Below are 21,105 nucleotides of genomic sequence, written 5' to 3' on the forward strand. Positions count from 1 at the left end.
TGACGCCATCGTGACGTGACTGGGATTGTAAGGGACAAGTGGGCGTGTCTCTATGCAAACGTACACCGCCTACAAGGGCGGGGCGAAGCCCGGCGGGATGTGGCGTTTCAGTTGCAGACATGGCTTCCGGTGAGTGAATATTCTCTCTGTTGTTAAATTGTGGGCTTTTATAAATGGGTTTGTCATTTTTTTAAGTTCATGTCGTGTTAAACTGTCGTCGGCCAATTATACACGAAAGCTGAAAGCAAATGAAAATGTTTTAATTTTCCAGCTTCACGTGCTGCCGGTGCTCCTTTAATGTCTTTGATTCAATTCCAGGTTTTTCGTGTGTGTTTTATACTCAGAAATATATCCTGCAAATTACTGGCATCCCATCCGGCCGTTAATACACATAAACACACACACGTGTAATAATAAATATATTAGTATTTACGGTTAGTTTTCATTCAGTTTTGTGTTACTGTAGCTGTGTGGTGGCACAGCAGTTAGCAGTAGTGCTTCGCGGGGTAAGGGAATACGGGGTGCAAGCCCCGGCCAACCCACTTTCAGGTATTTAAAATCAAAATGCATTTGTCTCATACGTTATGTATTCAAATTCGTAGTTGCACAACTCCAATGTGACTTCCTTTAAGAAGAAGAAGAAAAGGTCAATAACAATTATACATGACATTATACATTTCAAAAATCATATATTGTAATAAATAATAACTACACAACTTAATGGTAAGAAGAGTTAACAACAGGGCATCATGTAGTTGGAGACACCTTATTCAAAGATGTTGTTTCCTGCTGGGACAGGCTCAGTCTTTCATCCGAGAATAAAATGAGGAGCTCAGGCCGCGGCGGGACTGCTGGGTGCTCCAGGTTTGGGTCTCACCTCGAACCCGGGATAACCTGTGGCGTCCAGTGACCACATACTGGACAAGCCAGGGTCAGACAGTGGATTGATAGTCTTCAAAATGCACTGCAGCCCTATGTCACACTGAAGTAGTTCTTTTGTTAGTTTTATAGATAGAAATGTATTTGTCCCCAGGGGAAATTAGGATTTTCACTTAGCTCGGTAACTAAATAATATTGTTGTGTTCTGACAAATAACAAACCCCACTCACATACACAGCAAAATGATTAAAAGAAACACAAAAAAAAGAAATCCCAGGGAGGCACTATGCAGATGTATTGCTGTTGGTGTTAAGGACCCCCATTGTGTTTCTTGACACACTTCTGCTGATAATTTGTTGGCTGAAAGTCCTCGGTGTTAGCGCGTCATAGAGAGGATGTGCTGCCATGTTTATAATGTCGCTCAGTTTTGTTTTCATTCTCTCCTTTGCAGTGATTTCCAAAATGTGTCCCATAACTTTTTAATGAGCTTGTTGATTTGGCAGGCCTCTCTTGAAGTCCAGCACTATCACACTGGCCGTCACGGAGATGTAGAAGATGTGATGGATGTTGCTACTACACCCACATTAAAGGAGCTCAGTCTCCTATGATTTAAGAACATCCATCCATCCATCTTCCAACCCGCTGAATCCGAATACAGGGTCACGGGGGTCTGCTGGAGCCAATCCCAGCCAACACAGGGCACAAGGCAGGAACCAACCCACCGCAGGACACACACAAGCACACCCCCAAGCACACACTATGGCCAATATAGAATCGCCAATCCACCTAACCGACATGTCTTTGGACTGTGGGAGGAAACCGGAGCACCCGGAGGAAACCCACGCAGACACGGGGAGAACATGCAAACTCCACGCAGGGAGGACCCGGGAAGCGAACCCGGGTCTCCTAACTGCGAGGCAGCAGCGCTACCACTGCGCCACCGTGTCGCCCCGATTTAAGAACATGCATTGCCCATTCTTTTCTAGTTCCGCTGTTCTGAGACCAGCCCACCTAATCACTGATGTGGACCTCCAAGTACTTGTAGAAGTGCACTACCGCTACATCCACTCCCTGAATAGTGACTGGGCGTAGGGGCTTTTTGGTGCAGCTAAAGTCAGTGAGCAGTTCCTTGGTTTTGTTGATGTGAAGTTGCAGGTAGTTCTCTTTGCACCAACAAACAAAGTTGTCCACCTTAGTCTTCTCGTCTGTGTCATCCTCCTTATCAACACATCCCATAAGTGCAGAATCATCTGGAAGTGACATGGCCTGGTGTTATATTTATAGTCTGAGGTGTACAGGGTGAATTGAAAAGGAGACAGTTTGCGTAATCATAATGAACCTGCACAATTAACAACAAATCTCAGTAGTGTTCAAGCCCCTTTATGTGTGTGCAGAAAACAAAATGCACGCCAGCTCCTATATCCTTCAAAGCCAGGTGTTTTTTTTTATCTTGATTGTCTTAGTTCTTATTATTGAGAACTTAAGGAATATGACAAAGAAGAGGAGGCCATTCAGTCCATCATGTTTGTTTAGCTGATAAGTAAGCTCCCCAAATCCCTCAATCAGATTCTTCTCAAAGCTTGTCAAGGTCTCTGCCTCAACTCCACGTCTCTGTAGTTAGTTCCAGATTCCCATAAGTCTTTGTGTAAAGAAATGCTTCCTGGCTTCAGTCCTAAATGCACTTTCACATTCATTTTCCTCTAATGCCCTAATGCATGTGAGTCGCCGTTTATTTGAACACTTCCTTTGAGAACCTCGAAGACCAGGATTAGGTTCCCCACACAGTCTCCTCTACTCGGACAAAGTAAGTTTAATTCTCTGAATCTGTCGAGAAATAGAACATGTCCGTAACATTTTATAGCCCACTTGAGTCAGCCCTGATGTTTTAAAGCTGATGTGACAGGACTAGACGCTCAATAGGAACTGGGCCTAGTGGGGTGCCAGTCCATCGCAGGGCTCATTCACTGTCACACTCGTACAGGGTGGGCCAGTCTTATCAGACTCTGAATAGTGGGATACAGTCCAGTCTTTAAATGGCAGGACTCTCCTGTTTCAAGAAGCTGCAAACTGGAACCTAAAATTCAACAACTTTTTCCATTGTGTCTGAACCTCCCATTTCATGGAGCTTACCAAGCAGATAATTGGTTTGCAGTCCTTGTGAAAATTTGTTAAGTTTAATGGTTTCTTGTCTCACCCGCTAGATGATGAGCTGAGTCTCTTGCTTATTGTGGTTGACGTCAATCCACTCTGGTGGGGCCGGAAAGCCCAGGAGGAGCCTGAGGTAAGTCTGAGAACCATTTAGTTAGGTCGTTTTTTTGGTTTTCTGTTGGGTTCTTTGTCCCAATCGGGCAGGAATAAATACAAATTAGTGTGTGTGGCCTACAGAAATAAAGCAGTTGAGCTGCGCTATTCACATACTCTCTTTAACCCCCTTAGCGCTCGTCCTGAGTGTCACTCGGACAACTGCATAGACGCGTCTCGTGTAAGCGTTAGACCCGAGGATTACTCGGGCTGTAAATGTGCCAACATCGTTAGTGCCAAACGTTACTTGGGCATTAGTATAGGCATGTGTTACGTGAGCGTCAGGCCCAAGTGTTACCCATGAAATGGTGTAGACGCGTCTTCTCCTAGCCTCATGATGGCGTCTCGTAAGAAATGCCTCTCATCAGCAGTGAATCTGCCTTCAGGCGGTGAAGTCGAAAGTGACTCCTGTGTCAGTCGCACTTGTGTAGTGTGCTGTTCATATTATTATTATTCATCATCATCATCATTATTTGTATCATTATTATGCTTTCTACACTTCTGACTTTGTATTTTTAGTTTTTTGCATGTTTTACGGTAGAAAGATGAGATTTAATAAAAGTGTAATTTTTCAAGCCAAAACATGTGACGCTTTTTACGTTTTTCTTGAGAAAAAAAATCGGGAGTGGTCCCCCCTCGACTTGCTCGTGTAATCAGATATGGGGATGGATATTTGAGGAGTAAATCTCAAGCCAGGGATCGTATTTTTTTATTATGTACATTAATGAACCATCAACAACATAACAAATTAATAATGTATTGAACAATTATTATGAAAGTAAAGTTGAATAAATCGAACTCTGCATCTGCATGAATAAAAAAAGTACCACTTCCGGTTAGCGGAAATAGCTCAAACGTTGATAGAAATCTGTGTTTTGTGCCTAATACTTGTACGCAAAATTTGGTTGACCGAAGTGACAGCGTACTCAAGTTATCATGTTTACATACACAAACATAATTCCAAAAATGGTATTTTCAGACTCGGGGAGGTCTAAAACATCAAGATTCATCATAATCTCTAAATTGAATTTTTGGACGATTACGATAATTTCCCTACGAGAAAGTAAAAAATGTAACGCCAAGGAGGCTACAGCTTTAACTACACTACGTGACTCAGAACTTTTCCCAGATTTCCAAAATGCTTTTGTGTAGAAGAGTTTCGCATATTGTCCATGATGCACAGTTTATCTGGAAGTGGATAGGGCAATATGGAGGGACATTGGTAGCAGCATAGGGAATGGAGTTGACATGCTGGGTCCTCCAGGTGTTCTCTTCATGTCTGTAGGAGTGTCCTCTTGGTGCTCCACTTGCCTTCTCCATTCCAAAGACGTGCAGGTTAGGTGGACTGGAGATGGTAAATTGTTCCCTGGCGCGTGGGTGTGTGTGGGCGACGGACTGGCGCCTTGTCTAAGGGTTGTTGCTGCCTTACACCCGATGATTGCTGGGTTAGGCTGCAGGTCCCCCACAGTCCTGCTTAGGATTTGCAGATTTGAAAGCAGATGGATCAAGTTTGATGCCGTTGAGCTTTCCGAATATCTGACATAACTCTCTTGTGGTGTGCTCCGCTTGGGACTAAAGAGATTTCATTCCTTAAGCCTGTAAAGTGTTAGGGCTGGGATGGACTTTATTGCTCTTTGCACAGCTTCTAGAGCAGGGGTCTCCAACACGTCGCTCACAAGCTACCTGGTAGGTCACAACCCCTTTCCAAGTTGCTTGCCAAAGGGTTAATGAATCCTACATAAATTTGAAAACTTGATTAGCCAAAGTAGGGGTGGGCGATCTTTTAAAAAAAAAAAAAAACATATCACAACCCTTTTAACACAAAATCGCGAGCCACAATCTGAATTGTAATCCATCTTTTCAATGTGGCATACACTTAAGAGAATATCCGGACACCAACTCCTCAAGACCTCAGTAACACTTTTTTTTAAATTTCAAACAAAGTTTAAATCAATTGTTCTCTTGTTTCGCTAGCTAAGCGGAGTTAAGGACCACGCACCGAAGCTGGCGAGTGAGTCAGGAAAGCCCTTCCTCTCGGCCCACTGCATGTTTCTTGGATCCGCGCAAATCAATTGGTACGGCAAGCGAACTCTGATACATAGCGAAATGAGAGAAGTCGCAAAATCAACCAGAATGTTCAAGCAAATTATAGAAAAAAAACCCGATCTAAATCCGTTAAGTAGTTCTCTCGTGAAAAGCAGACAGACAGACAGACATTAGATTTTATACAATATATATTAGTAAACCTTCAAAATAATGTGCAGCTAAAATCTCAACAGCATTCTCAGGATTTCTGGAGTTTAGGAGAGCCAGATAACTATAAGAACCTTCACCAAGCAGCTCTGAAAATGTCTGCTTTGTTTGGGTCTGCATACCATACCTCTGTGAGTCTGACATGAATGTCATGAAGTCAAAGTTCAGAACAAGACTGACAGACGAACATCTAAATGACTCCATCAGAGTGACCTGAGTGGCTCCACTCCACCATACACCTCAGTGCCAGTCATCTGACTAACTAAACAACACATCACACATGTGACTGGACCTGTGAATAAAGTGACACTGTGACATATGACAAATGAATACGTCAGATCTGTGGATTTGGAATTGCATTGTTCTGTTTTGACAGCATTCGTGTTTTAATCCAATATTGTGAGATACACTAGAAAATGCATACAGACATACAAAATGCACTTGCAGGTGAAGTAAATATATTTTGTGATGTTTTAATGCAAAATGTGAGCTGTGGACACCAACATTTTGTAACTGTTCAGGCAAAACAAGCTTCTTCAGTTTGTTTGGGTTGAAATAAGCTACGAGAGTAAACGTTAGAAAACAGGAGGAGCTCTCAGCCATTTTCATTTTGTAAAAGTAGCTCTTGGTGGAAAAAAGGTTGGAGACCCCTAATCTAGAGCTTTTCTGTCACACGGTTACTCCTGCTGGACCCATCATCAGTCGCCAAATAATGCCGCATTTTTATCTTTGGATTGTGGGAAGAAGCTGGGACTCCTGTGAACACAGGTATGGTGTACATAAAGGGATTAAAAAGACGGCACTGGAGCCGATCACATAATGAGGCCCTAATATAAAGTTCTGGCCAGTCACATTGAGGTCATTAATGTCTTATTACTATCTAATTGTGTGCCACTGCACAAGTCATACAGCCAGCGTGTGTGCTAAATTTTGGGTGTTGCTATTCAGTATATGATATGTGGTTGGCTTTGGAATGGGCAGGTTGTCCTCAGACAAGTCAAGTTAGGTAGCATGCACTGGTACAGCACGTTGCCATACCCACTACATGACGAAACAACTCGGGATCCCGATTTGCAACCCCCTAGGCAGACACTCCGTCCAGTCCCACCCTCCGGAAATGACCCTCTATCTGCCGCAGCCAGGTGTTACGTGGGAGACCCCTTGGCCTGGTCCAGCCACTCAGGTCCCCTACAATGAGGATCTTACGAGACAGACCACCCTCGGGGAAATGCACCACATGGCCGTAGTGCCGTAACCGACGCTCCCTCACAATGCAGGTAATGTGCCTCATTCGGGACTCCATGAGAAACACAAAGTCAAACCAACGATACCCTAGGATTTTCTGGAGAGACACAGTACTAAAGGAGTCCAGTCTTCGTCTCAGGTCACTGGATAGCGTCCATGTCTCACAACCATATAGCAAGACAGGAAGCACCAGGACTCTAAAGACTTGGACCTTCGTCCTTTTGCGAGAGAGCCACACACTCCTTTACAGCGACCTCATGACCCCCCATGCTCTCCCAATCCGTCTACTGACTTCACAGGAAGAGTCACAAGTAAGAATATTTGTCTTAACATTAGAAGTTTATCTTTTAGGTCTTAAAATGGTCCTTTCCTTCTGTCACTTATAGCCTCTTTGCTCACTTTGAAGTACACCGCTCTAGGATTATCTGCTTTAAATTTAATTTATTTCTATAAACAGTATTCCTCATATGGATTCTGTCAAAATGTGTGTTTTTGTCATTTTCCACAGTTTTCATTGTCAAAATGCATAGATGCCATCATGGTTTTAGGAAACTCGCATCTTGTCATGAACCGAAACAACAGACTTGCTGTTATTGCCAGCCACTGCCAAGAAAGGTGAGACTCAGCTGCTCATATAACAATATTCTTTGAAAGCTGAACATTATTATTTTTTGAATATGTCTCCATTTTGAGTAACGATCTTTCATTTAACTATTCCTTATTCTTTCAGTCATTTTCTTTACCCAAGTAAGCACTGGAAAGGTGGTGATTTTGCCAGTGACGAGAATAGCGCTGGGAGCAGAGATGGAAAATTTGAACTTCTAACCGTGGCCAATGACCTAATTGTTCAGGAGATTAAACATCTTACTGCTCGAAGTAGGTAACCCAAACTCACCTGCATGCTAATAGTGGATTGACACCATGGGTCACATCAAGTTACATTATCTCTAAGGTGAATGGTGTGTGTTGACTTGGGCGTCATACCCGGATGGTCTGCTCCATATTGCTGCATCCCAAAGAATTGAAGTTCAAAAGTGACTCTGTAATTTGCCATTGTGGAAGATATTGTTACCTTTAATATATATTTATAAATAATCAACCCCGAAGAAGCAGGCAGGAGGAAGCTTGTCCATTGCATATTTTATATCTTTTCAGCAAATGCTTGAAGTGGGAGCATCCTGTTATAGCAGTCTACTAAGGGGCAGTGCCCTGGACAGAGGTGGTCAGAGAGTAACAGTAGTGGGCTATGTTTTTATATATATATATATATATATATATATACAGTGCTGAATGAAATGCTAACATGTTCATCTCACATTTACTCTGATTGATTCAAAGGATACAATATGGTTTTCTGCAGATAGCATAGCCAGTTTACATTCACAAAATAAAAGTACATTCTGCGACATTGTTTGTCCTTACAATACTTATCAATACTTCCTGAGTTCCTGTGTGTGTGACATCTGTCAAGTCTTAATGGGTACCACTTTAGGAAACCGTCACCCAAAACCTTCTTGTTCATTGTTGTTCTCTTGACCTTTGTCTGGTTTCCTGATATGCCTGAACAGGTTTTTTGACATTTATCAACCCTTTTATACTTCCAAGATAGATGCTATATCTCTCTATATATATAAAATCCAATGTCTGTCCGCTTTTCACAAGAGAACTACTGAACGGATTTAGATTGGCTTTTTTTTCTATAATTTGCTTGAACATTTCAGTTGATTTTGCGACTTCTCTCATCCTGCTAAGAATCATAGTTCATAGATATATTTGCAGTAATCCGAGACACAGGCTGTGGGCCGAGGGGAAGGGCAAGCATGACGTCAGGAGTGGGGAGCCAAGCAGGGCCCATCTCGCTGTGCTGTTTCACTTCTACGTGGGTGGAGCCGCAGGTGACAGCTATTTTTAATATGAAAAACATCCCAAAAGCCTTCATATACAACAACTATATGACTTTTAAATGACTGTGTGAGCCCCAAGTTTAATTTTTCTTCCTCACCATGTTGTGTTTGGCAACTGGACATTGTTTGATTATGAAATCCAGACTTTTACGTTTTTTTTGTGTCTTTTGAATTCCACTGTTTTCATTTTCTCTAACCTGCGCTGCACGTTTTTCGCCCCATCGTTTTTGAACCTCTTTATGACGTTTTACTTTGTTTTCTGCTCTTTGTCTTTTATTTCTGCCTTCACTTTGTCCTGCTATTTTTTCAATTACACCTGGTCCGTGATGATTATTTTCCCTTTTTCAAGTAATAATTTCCATTTGATTGCGCTAATGCTATCTTTACTATCTTTTTTTTTTGATACTTTCAAATTTTACTGCTTTCATATTCTTTAGCTTTCTCCACATGTGTATCACGCCATTGTCTTTTTTTGAGCCTTTCGAATTCCACTACTTTCATAATCTCTTATCTGCAACTCTCCAACTCTTTTGAGTTTCTTCTCTCCGCGCTGCTCTTTCTTCTTCGCTTAGTCGTTGACCTTTCATCTAGAATGTATTGTCCTTATATGCTTTATATGCGCTGAGAGCCCTGCATCTGTGTGTGCTCAGAGCCTTTACATGACTGAGTGTTTTGCTGCCTGTGGTCTTATTTGATATTGGTTGTAAACAGTGCGTGACTTGCAAGAATTTCATGTTCCATGTCCCCGCGAGACAGTCCTGGGACAATCTCTTAGCACCAAGTCTCAGATGCTCCGTGGCCAATCTCTTTCATCTCGTGGATCTGTAAATTGTCCTGACCTGAGCGTGTGTTTGTTGGCATGAGTCTGTCCTGAAGTGGATTAGTGCCAGCTACAGCCTGGGTATGCTCAGGTTGAGATGGAAATGCTCGTTTCTGGGTCATCCTTCTGCCCTGGACATTCACCAGGAGAAGTAAATAAATACACTGCCCTACTTCTAAAAGCTCATGTTCTCATATTTAATTTGATTATTTTGGACACATCGTTAGCATCTTCTTCAGAACCAACTGCCTGTCTTGTTTTGTCTTGCATTTTGTATTTTTATTTACAGAATATCTCTCTCTTTTTTTTGGCAGCACAAGTGAGAGGACAGCAGACGGACACACTGCTAGCAGGATCACTAGCCAAAGCACTTTGTTGTATCCTTTTGATGTTCCGACATCTTTGAGAACTCTTGGAAATATCTTGTTATCAGGCTGTGAGGGTCGTAATATAAGCAGTAAATAATGCATCAGCCATCAGACCCTTAACTTTTTTGATTCTTGGTAGTCAGTAAAGTCCAAGCCTTAACTGTACCTTGGCACCTTCTGTGAACATGGCAAACAGCAGAGACCAGACGTCCCCGAGCAGTTTAAGTAGGCTTCATGTAATCACCAAAAATGTGAACACAACCTTTTCTTCACAAATTACAATTGCATAATTCCATAAACATGTCTCCCATTGATACCTTGAGTTACACAACCAGATTGCCCCTCTTGACATGAACAATGTCTTTGAAATATCTCAGACTTTAATATTACTTTTGGTCTCCTAGAACATATTCAATCATACAAAGGCTCAACATCCTTGGCTGTAGGCCATTTATCAACCAATGATGTCTTACTTTTACTGTACTGTTCCTTCCATTGGATGGAGTCCCCCTGCAAATTATAGTGGCAACTTCTTACTGTGGGCGGCATGGTGGCACAGTGGTAGTGCTGCTGCCTCGCAGTTAGGAGACCTGGGTGTTTGCTTCCCAGGTCCTCCCTACGTGGAGTTTGCATGTTCTCCCCGTGTCTGCGTGGGTTTCCTCCCACAGTCAGAAGACCTGCAGGTTAGGTGCATTGGCGGTTCTAAATTGTCCCTAGTTTGTGCTTGGTGTGTGTGTGCCCTGCGGTGGGCAGGCACCTTGCCCAGGGTTTGTTACTGCCTTGTGCCTTGTGTTGGCTGGGATTGGCTCCAGTAGACCCCCATGACCCTGTAGTTAGGATATAGCGGGTTGGATAATGACTGACTGACTTCTTACTGCTCTGGGTGCTCTTAATATTTACTTTATTACTTCAATCACCCTACATCTAAAGACTAAACTATAAAAATTTAAAACCAACCTGGTATTTATTAAAGAATGATTACACCAGTAGAAGAAAGTATAAAAGAAAATATAGCTAGCAAAGTCTGGATGAAAAAGCTTTCAAAGAATGCCAAGGATTGGAAGTTGTCCTGGAGGCCCTTTTGATCTAACAGTTGGTGTTAGCATAAGATGAAACAGTCACATGTGTCTCGGCCTCCTCTTCTGACATCCTGTCCTTTTTGTCGTCGCTGTTTCTTTTTCTCTCCCCTGTTTGTCAGACAAGCGGCCTCATGACATGTGATATGGGGCTTTGTGACATGGGATATCACACACCTTTGATTGGCTGGCCGTCAGGGTTCTGTTTCCAAGTGATAAGATAATCGACACAGCCTGAGGCTGCCATCGAAACAGATGTTTTCTGGTGATAGATTATTGGTACAATTCTGAAAGAGAAGATGCTGTGATGTTAATTGCCCCAGTAAGTGTTTTCTGTTAATTAAGTTCATCATGCTGGTTTGAGCAAAAATATAAGCATCTATTAATTAAAAATGGAAGAACTGGTACTACAGGACACCAGCCACATCCTAGCAAGTTACGGCCAGCATGTGCTGCAGTAAAAGAGGCTGACTGTCCAGACCTCATGAAGACTCTGCTTGATCAGTTCTTGGTATGTCCAATACAATGTGTTGTCAGGGCATTTTTTTTTGGTTGCTCATTATAACCTGATCCTGAAGTGGCAGTTGTGAGCTTAATGGACATGCTAGAAACATTTTTCAAATTGCATGAATGTTTTAATGAAAATGTGAACACATACAGTAAATGATATTTGCATAGTAACAAGTGCATTTGCCTTTTGATTGGTTGTTTAAGAATCTGACTGCCACATGTTTCACAATACCCACAATTAACTCAACACAGTGCTTTCAAAGTATTTGAAGCATAATTTTGTATAATATGTTATGCATTTTATATAATGTGTCAAGGAATTGTTTGTGAAAACTGTTACCCAAAATCGAGGACATCGAGTAGCCAGTGTGTCATGATAGCCAAAGCTCTCCATTGTCTTTTGTTTTCCTGAATGTCGCCTTGTAGATATCCACAGAGTCACCAAGCAGTTGGAAGGTATGGCTCTTTGCTTTCTAACCATAACAGTTTAAAGGATTGGTTTTTGTGTGTACCCCATATGAGTGGAGACAGGGTGGCGTAGTGGTTAGCACTGTTACCTTGTGGCTCCAGCGTCCTGCATTCAAACCCAGTTGTTGTCAAGTTTGCATGTTCTCCCCATGATGGTGAGGGTTCACCTCAGGCATTTCTAACTGGCTTATTTTATTGATTCCAAATGAACTGGAACTTGCAATAAACTGGCACCCTGTCCAGGACTGGCTTCTGCTTTTACCCCAGTGCTGCCAGTATAGACTGTAATCCTGAATTGGACTAAGCAGGTTTAAGAATGTGAAGTTGCTGTGTTAGAGGATGTGTGTGCCCATGTAGAGTTTCTATTTTTGCAGCATTCATTTTTGTCTTGTGCAGTCTATGGTCATGTTTATACGGTACTGGAGTTCATGTTGTATTTATTTGTTTCTTTTTTTAGCGGGTCAGGAAATGAAGTCAAGAATTTTGGTAAGAAGACCCTGTAGATTTGTATATTAAGAATATTCAGTGTTGTCCCGACCTTTTCCACTTTCATTTTCTGTTGATTTTTGGAATGCAGGTCATCAAGGCGGCTGAAGATTGTGCTTCGCAGTATATGAATTTTATGAATGTAATCTTTGCAGCTCAAAAGCAGGTAATGTGGCCCGGGTGAATATTTGCTAATTATTTTTTTACTTTGGCACAAGAAAACAACAACAACATTTATTTAATAGCACATTTTCATATGAACAATGTAGCTCAAAGTTATTTACAAAATGAAAGTTACATGAAAAAAACAAAAACAAATAAGAAGTTGAACTCCAGGCCTGGAGGGCCGCAGTGGCTGCAGGTTTTCATTCTAACCCTTTTCCTAATCAGTGAACAGTTTTCATTAATAATTAACTCCTTTCTCCTTCATTTTAACATCCCTGTTTTTAAGGATTCAGTCCTCTGAATGTATTTCTTTCTTCATTAAATGGCAGCCAAAAAGAAATTAGATGTGAAACGAGCCAACAGATGACCAGCTAAACTGGGATTTCAAACTCCACACAATTTCACTCCAACCAGTCTCTTAATGAGAAGCTGATTCTTGCTGTTAATTAAACCAATTATTTAATTCCATGGCCTGTTACTGCTCTTATTCTGCCACAGCAGACATTTCCCAAACTCTTAATTTTCTGTTGTTCCTAAAGAAAAAAAGACTAGTAAGGGGGCTGAGTCAAGTTAATTAAAACTAAGGCAAAAGAAGTTAATTAACAGCACTAATGAAGAAGATGGTTAGAATAAAAGCCTGCGGCCACTGCAGCCCTCCAGGACTGGAGTTCAACACCCGTGGATTAGACAGTAATATTCAAGAATCGGTAACAAAAAAAAAAAGGGTAAGGTCAGAGGGCTGGGAGGACAGAAAAAAAAACAAAAAAAAAACACCAATTAGCCCCCACTGGGCAACCAAGTCTGTGAAATGGTAATTCATGCAAGAGAGGCCTAGATGATCTTGTATGTTTTTAATTATTCCTTTTACTGGAAATTCCACTGAACCCATTCATTTTTCAAAACCCAACCATCATTTTATTTCTCGCCCTCCCATCTTTTTATTCCTCTGTCCAGAAAAGGATCTTGCAGAAGCTGGAGCCTGTCGTAGCAAGGTTCAGGTGCAAGGCAGGAACAACCCCTGGAGAGGGCTGCGACAGTTCATTATTTGGGAACCCCCTTGTGCCTATTAACAGGTTGCGGCATGGCTTATCCTTTATTCACAGCATTGAGTGTGAGACGGGGCAAACGTTAGACACCGTCTCATTGGAAAGAGAAAGACGCACTCGCTCACTCTCTTGTCACATCCACATTCACTTTGAGTTTAATATTTGGGACATGGGGACACCAACCCCAGAGCTGGGAGGCAGGCAGCGGTGACCTTCACTTGAAACTGCTACTGCAAAATAAACTATCCTGTAAGCTCTATTATTCAATGTGGACTCCATTTGGAGACCTACATTTGAGAAGCACCCAGCCAGCCATCTTTGTGTTCCGGTGTGCTGATTGAAGTCGCTGTATGTGTGCTTTACATTTAGGAGCAGATTGACTGAACTATTGTTTAACTTTTCAGGGTGTCTTGATTGATGCCTGTGTTTTGGATGCCGAGTCTGGGCTGCTGCAGCAGGTATGTCTTAATAGTTGGAGTTTCCACAGTCCCTGCCATAAGGACCCCTCTTGACCTGCTGGCCATAAACACTGTTCAGAAATGGTCATTTTTTCTGGCCCTGTTATTTTGTACCCTGCTTTGTAGTTTTGCTCTGTAGTTATGCTTCATTACTTTAGCTCCCTATCTTTTCATCTCTTTTTTATGTACCTTTTTTTGGAATTTACACCATAGGTATCCTGCATTTTTATTTTAATCTTTTAAGAAAAGACACAAATGGAGTGCATTAGATCGGTTGCAAGATTTTATTTATAATCTAAAAAGAATGGGGAAATAATGCTTGTTTAGGGGCATAAAGTCCGCAGCTACTTAAAGAATAAGTTTGGTATTTTTCAAGTCAAAGTTATTTCTTCACAAATACGGTACATACGCATTTATCGTGTACAGTTATCGTCAAAAGTTAAGCACTATCTGTAAATTTAAAAAATAGGATATAGCGGGTTGGATAATGGATGGATGTTTCTTGCCCACACTTGCACTTTACAATGGAGGTTATGGGGCAAGGAGGAAAAACTCAAAAACTTACCCAATATGTCCATTTTTTCAAGTCCAGACAGTTGTTGAGTACTGATACAATACAATTTATTTTTGTAGAGCCCAAAATCACACAAGAAGAAGTGGTACACAAAAATAAATTGTATTGAGGATTACTTGTGTTCTGTTCTGTGTATTGTATCGTATTGACCCCTTTCTTTTTGACACCCACTGCACGCCCCAACCTTCCTGGAAAGGGGTCCAGATCCCCACAGGGCTGTGGAGAACTCCCTCTCCGATGGAGCCCTGCGGGAAACTGAGGCACCATCGTTAGCCAGGGAGACTGCCACCAAGCGTCCCAGGGGAGGTACTGAGTAGCGCATGGTTGCTCTCCTGGAACATACGGTGAAGGGGCGTCCCAGCCGGGCATGGGACCCGCCGCCCACCACTATATATATATATATATATATATATATATATATATATATATATATATATATGTATGTATGTATGTATGTATGTATGTATGTATGTATGTATTGTCCCAGATGACTGGGGATCCTGCCCAGCCGGGACGCCTGGACGGTCCCCGAGATGGACAATACCTCCCCTGGGCCATGAGAGGGCAGCCACCCGGGTCTGCTTGTGGGCCACTGGAACAGAGCTGGGCTGCTCACCCATATAAGAGGACGTGGCCACCGCCAGAGGGCGCCTGGACGGTTATGAAATCCTGGATGGCAGCACTTCCGCCACACCAGGAAGTGCTGCCGGAAGAAATCCCAGGGGCACCCGGAGTGTTTCCAGGTGCTACCCTGACACTTCTGCCACACCAGGAAGTGTCGTCCAGTGGAGCACCTGGAGCTCATCCGGGTCATTATAAAAGGGGCCACTGCCCTCCAGTAGATGAGCCGGAGTTGGGAGAAAGGAGACGAAGCTTGTGAGGAGGGGAGTGGAGGTCAAAAGAGAAAGAGAGAAAGGAAGAGAGTTGTTGGAGGAAGGCATTGTAGTGCTCAGGAGAAATAAAGAAGTGTGTTTTGGACATTCTGCTGTCTGTCTGTGTCCGGGGGTATGCTTTCCACAGTATATGTTTGTGTGTGTGTGTATATATATACACTAGCCATGTGCGCCCACCTACATTGCGCGTGTTAAAGTTGTCTGTGAAGGGCTCCCTGTTTAAACATGGCTGCCAGTCGTGAACTGGGCCCTTCGTCGCACAGCATTATGATTTTTTATAAGGGAAACAAAATTACAAAAGAAAACCCTTGGATATTGATTCGATAGGAACGGCCTACTGGAATCACTGTCCGAATCGTAATTATGTGGTGGTGTAGGAGCATTTCTGCTTCTGTCCGTTCACAGTCCGTCTCGTTTTCACGACGCTATCGTTTCCTCTCACGATGTCTTCTCAACCTTTCTCCAATCTCGCAGGTTGCTTTGTGGCAATCCAAAGAGTAAGGCAATATACATGGAGCGATGGTTATAAAAGGGGGACACATAGGTATCCAGGCTCTTTAAAGCATAAATAGGGATCACTTCACTGACATGTGAGCAAGCCACGGTACAACTGTGAGACGCGCAGCACTCGCCGGCTACAACATAACAATAATAATTTCCGGAATGTGCTGTTACGTTGTCATTCATTTTACCCACTGTCTTTCTTTCACTCATATGTTACGTAGGCACGTACCTTTTATCTTTGACAATCTCATTCTCTAACCAGGCCTCAGGAGCTAACCAGCGTAACACTGCCCACCACCCCTTTCGTTATTCCGGCACATTGTTGACATCCATGAGTAACAACAACGTACTAAACTAGAAGATGGTCTATGCATGCGTGGAATTCGCGAACAAACAAAGATCAAGATCTAAATGAAGATCTCTTTAGTTAATTTAAAGCACAACAATTTGTTTAGTTTGAATGTCTGTGTTTTGAGGTGTGACTGGAGTACTACAGTCTTTAGTAGTATAAGCCTGGAGGAGATTCTTAATGCAATGCCTATGTTTTGGCTGTCTCTCTACTGCCATCTAGTGCTTCTTCTTCTAATTCGTTTGCGGACAAACAAAGATCAAGATCCAAATGAAGATTATATAGAGAGATGTATATGTATATATATTGGAATTTGTTTTGCTCAGAAATGACATGTATAAACTATTTTACAATGTGTGTAATTGCAAGACGCAGATCAATAGTCAACAACAGCCTTACTTTGGAAAATGGACGTGTCGGGCAAGTTTTCAAGCTTTTCCTCCATGCTCCATAAGCTACAATGTAAAGCACTAGTGTGGGCACAATATGTTTTTAAATTTATAGAAAGCACTTAAGTTTAGAGCACAATTTTTGCTTGGCAAATGCATAAATAATTTGTTTGTGAAGAAATAACTTTGAAATAATACCAAACTTACCCTTTGATTTGATTACGTCAGTTCATTGTTTTCATGTTGAACTCTCATTTGTTTGTACAAAGAATTTGGCAGTTCTTCTTCATTTTAAAATTTGTTTAACATGAAAATGTATTTACATTTCTTTATACAGCACGTCTTCATACGCAAGGGTGCCTTATAGTAATAAAGCTAAGCGTTTCCAGTTGTTAAATATTCATTTGTCAAAGTAAATGGAGGCAGTTGCAATGTGTTCGTTGTTTGCATTATTTTTATAATATTCTTTAATAATAATGATAATAATAATACTTTCTTTCAAGTTGTTTCAGTTATTGTAGTTTGTGTTTTTCTTGCTTTAGTCCCCTAGGCATCTGTTAAAAGATTCATTTTCATCTACAGCCTTCTCCTTTCTGTATTTCACGTTTCCAGGCCTGTGACATTACTGGAGGGCTGTACCTGAAGATACCGCAGACGACGTCTTTGGGACAGTACTTACTGGTAGGCAGACCCTCAGCGCCAATCCACCACCCAAAAAAGGTTTTGTTTTAATGGGTTTGAAAAATCATAGCAGACAAATGGCGGTTGTCGTTGGCAGTACATCGCTGAAGACGTTCCCGGACGTTCTCCATCACTCTCTGGGTCATCTCAGGCGGAATGCCGTCAACTTCCTGTCTGATCTTTTCCTTCAAATCCTCAGGAGATTGAGGTTGATGTTTGACAAATCTTTTCTTTTAGGTATCCCCAAAGGAAAAAGTCACATGGGCTTAACTCATCCTCGGGGGACATTTCCCTCAAGACTCTAAGCAAACGTTGTGCTGTGTGAGTTGTGGCGCCGTCCCATTGTAACCACACACGTTCTCTCCTCGGTCTGCCAGGTGATTTTCTTTTCAGTGTGGACCCAGTTACACGAAGGTTTGAAATCCGTAGCAAAATCATTTTCCGATCAGGTACAGATACGTTTCGACCGAGCGCAAATCGGGTGCGCTGTCGCTATCACAGAACGGTTCTTTTCATAATACACTTGATCAACAAAGCCCTGATGTTTACCGGTCCAGCTTGAGATGGGTACTGAAAATGGTCGAGCCTAACCTTCCGAATGAGACCCCTATTACAGCCCACACAGCTGTCCCTCGCAATGTGGGAGATCTTTATGCTTCACCCTGCATCTTAACAGACTTTAGGCCTCTCAAAGCTAACAGGGGGATCCTCTGAATGCCATAGCACACCTAAACACTGCTGCTGGCTATGTGTCTTCATTTGTCTCCACAGTTTGGTCTTTTTTTCCAGTGGATGCCTCTAGTAGGACAGTACTCCATTTAACAAAGCACACATCATCTCAAGCTGGCGGCACAAACCTGGCCATGACTTGGGGTGCAGTGAATGTGAGGCCAGACTCCATGATGATGTTGAGCCAACCTGGACACAACTCTTCAGAGGGAATCCGCGGCACTTAGAAGAATTAAGGCTGTTCTGGAGGAGGAAGGGGTCCAACCTGTTAAGAGGATTGGTGGGCCTAATAAATAAAGTTTCGTGTCGTTTTCTGACCTGCTTAATCCAGACCAGGGACACGGAGAGTGGGAGCCGAAGACTGTCCCAGCTAGCACAGGGTGAAAGGCAGGAACAAAGGGTGCCAGGGGACTCCACCCACCCACGGGCCAATGTGACGTCACCATTTCACCCTTACTGTATGGCTGTGGACTGTGGCAGAAAACTCCTACAGACATGCTAAGAGCACACAAACTACCGTACAGGACCTGGAGCCTGAACTCTGGCCTGCCATTGTGCCACTGTGCTGTGCTACCCACCACAGAGTGTACACTGTAAATAGTAACCAGTACATCATGGGTGCCATTATGTTGTTTTTTTGCAGTTTCTTTTATATTCTGAAGAATTCCTAAACACTAAACAGCACATTTTCTATTGTTTTGTTTTATCAGTGGGTTTTCCTGCCAGATCCTGATCAACGCTCTCAGCTTGTCCTGCCACCTCCTGTCCACGTGGACTACAGAGCTGCGTGTTTTTGTCATCGGAATCTCATTGAGATTGGCTACGTGTGCTCGGTCTGTTTATCCAGTAAGTTCCCTCATCATTTTAAAATGCAATCGTTTAACAAGGGAAGGACAATTGACACTCGCCACGCAATTTCTTGTTTTCTCTGACCGGTTTAATCTGGTTCAAAGTTGTGTGTGGGGTGGCTTTGTGAGAGCCACCTGTGGGGCTGAGGGGCAGCCCATTGCAGGGTCCAGTCTCATACACACACACGCGTCTGTGCCAGAGTGGACTCACCTTTATGATCTTCGAGAAAACCTGGGGACCCCAAAGAAATGTGAAGAACAAGTAAACTCCACACGCGGGTCACAGGACCCTTGAAGAAGCATTCCTAAACACTGCTGTCTCCTTTAATGTTTGATTTGCTTTAGTGAGATTGATGAGTTAACGGTAGTGGTGGTCTGGCCCTTGTTTTTAATACTTCTTTCTCTCTCCTTTTTCTTTTTAATATGAAGTTTTCTGCAACTTCAGCCCCATCTGCACAACATGCGAGTGGGTATCATCCTCTACATTTTTCCTTTTTTTTTTTTATGTATCATTTTGATTGCTTGAACTCCTCTCTAACTTGAATGTTTTGGTTTATTACTTCTAGGACTGCTTTCAAGATCGCTCTTCCACCCGTCCTGAAAGCAAAGAAGAAGAAGCCAAAGCTGGGGACGTGACAGTGAGGCGGCGACACTGATATGTCTGATGGCTGCCTGAATTTTTAATCGTTTTCCTGTAAGATTTGATATTTAGTTATATGTTAAATAAAGTTTTATGTTTTGTAAAAAAAAACAAGGGGGAAGTCATCTATTTCAGGAAATCTACAAGACACTATTTATTGTTGAATAGTTAGCTTAGAAAAACTGCTGTGGCTAGAAATGAAGTTCCATAGAAACAAGTGTGTTGGTATGATGTGACATCCATGTTAAGTTCGTACAGTCTGACAAACGAGAGGAGGCCATTCAGCCCATTAAGCCTGTGTTTTTAGCTAATAACTAAGCTATCCAGATCCGTCTTAATGTTTGTCAAGGTTCCTGCTTCAAATCCATGTCTCAGTAGTTTGTTTTCAGATTCCCACAACTCTTCACGTAAGGAAGTGCTTCTTGGCTGCAGTCCTAAGTGCACTTTCCATTAATCGCCGCTGGTGCTCCTGAGAATTCTGCTGGATCAACTTTATCAATGTCTCTGAGGATTTTAAATGCCGGGACTAAAGGTATATTATACTTCACGCGACGCATGTGTTGGAGCGTTTTACTGTTCATACTTGCGTGCGTACTTTACGTAAATCTGGAGGAATCCACCAGGTGGCAGTGCGAGATATCATCACGGTGACAACAGGTTCGGCTTCGCTGTGTTGTGAATTGCCTGGAACACCCATTAAATTTCGATGACACCTTACCATAATATCTCTGAAAAGGATGTTTAATGATTAAATCCATCAATCCAGGGATGTGTCCATTCCAGCTAGCATTGGGCACGAAGCAGAAACAATCCCTGCACGGGGCATCAGCTCATCGCAAGGTGAATACAAGCACTCACATACAGTGGCGTCATTTTAGCGGCACCAAATCTGCATTTCTTTGGAAGGAAACCGGAGCTCACTGAGGAAACCCAGCAGGAAAACATGGAAACTCCGGGTAGGCAATATCAGTGACGTGACGACCTGCAAGACAGCATCGCTAACCCTCCGCCACTGTGTCACCCCCATGTGTGTAATTATTAACAGTATACATTATTTACACGAAATGAACGATTTATCTGTAAAATGTAACATCCATACTTTAATGCATTTCATCATGAAAGTGATATCAGGTATAAATCTAAGGATTCTAAATGTGCAGAGAGTTGAAATATCATACTGTACATGTAATGTGTTCTGTGTGGCGATCTATGTGCAGAGTATAAACCCGGTGAGACTAAAAATGTGTAACTGTCTGAGCCTCTGTGGTGGACTGGCACCCTGCCCGGGGTTTGTTTCCTGCCTTGCGCCCTGTGTTGGCTCCAGCAGACCCCCATGACCCTGTAGTTAGGATATAGCGGGTTGGATAATGGATGGATGGATGTTCTGTAACCTATTACAGTAGGACATGTCCTTGAGTTCCATGCTGATTCAAGTGCTGCTGTTAAATCTTTTTTGTAGTGTGGTAGTCAGAATTAAACACAGCACTTCAGATGTAGTCCCACTGTAGTCTCTCTATTA

The 21,105-nt window shown here is 42.5% G+C and overlaps 1 protein-coding gene across 1 annotated transcript; it reads left to right on the top strand.

Moving 5' to 3' along the window:
• The first annotated feature begins 73 nt into the window (after positions 1 to 73).
• Positions 74 to 19,697, top strand: gtf2h3 (general transcription factor IIH, polypeptide 3). Its single transcript, XM_039772015.1, has 13 exons — positions 74 to 129; positions 3,081 to 3,160; positions 7,187 to 7,293; positions 7,409 to 7,554; positions 9,717 to 9,779; positions 11,783 to 11,812; positions 12,282 to 12,310; positions 12,402 to 12,476; positions 13,926 to 13,979; positions 17,301 to 17,369; positions 18,809 to 18,944; positions 19,376 to 19,412; positions 19,513 to 19,697. Exons 1-13 carry the CDS (start codon positions 120 to 122, stop codon positions 19,580 to 19,582), a joined length of 906 nt encoding a protein of 301 aa, XP_039627949.1. The 5' UTR covers positions 74 to 119; the 3' UTR covers positions 19,583 to 19,697.
• Positions 19,698 to 21,105: the final 1,408 nt, after the last annotated feature.

The sequence above is a fragment of the Polypterus senegalus genome, chromosome 12, assembly GCF_016835505.1.
Source record: "Polypterus senegalus isolate Bchr_013 chromosome 12, ASM1683550v1, whole genome shotgun sequence".
NCBI classification, from domain to species: Eukaryota; Metazoa; Chordata; class Cladistia; order Polypteriformes; family Polypteridae; genus Polypterus; species Polypterus senegalus.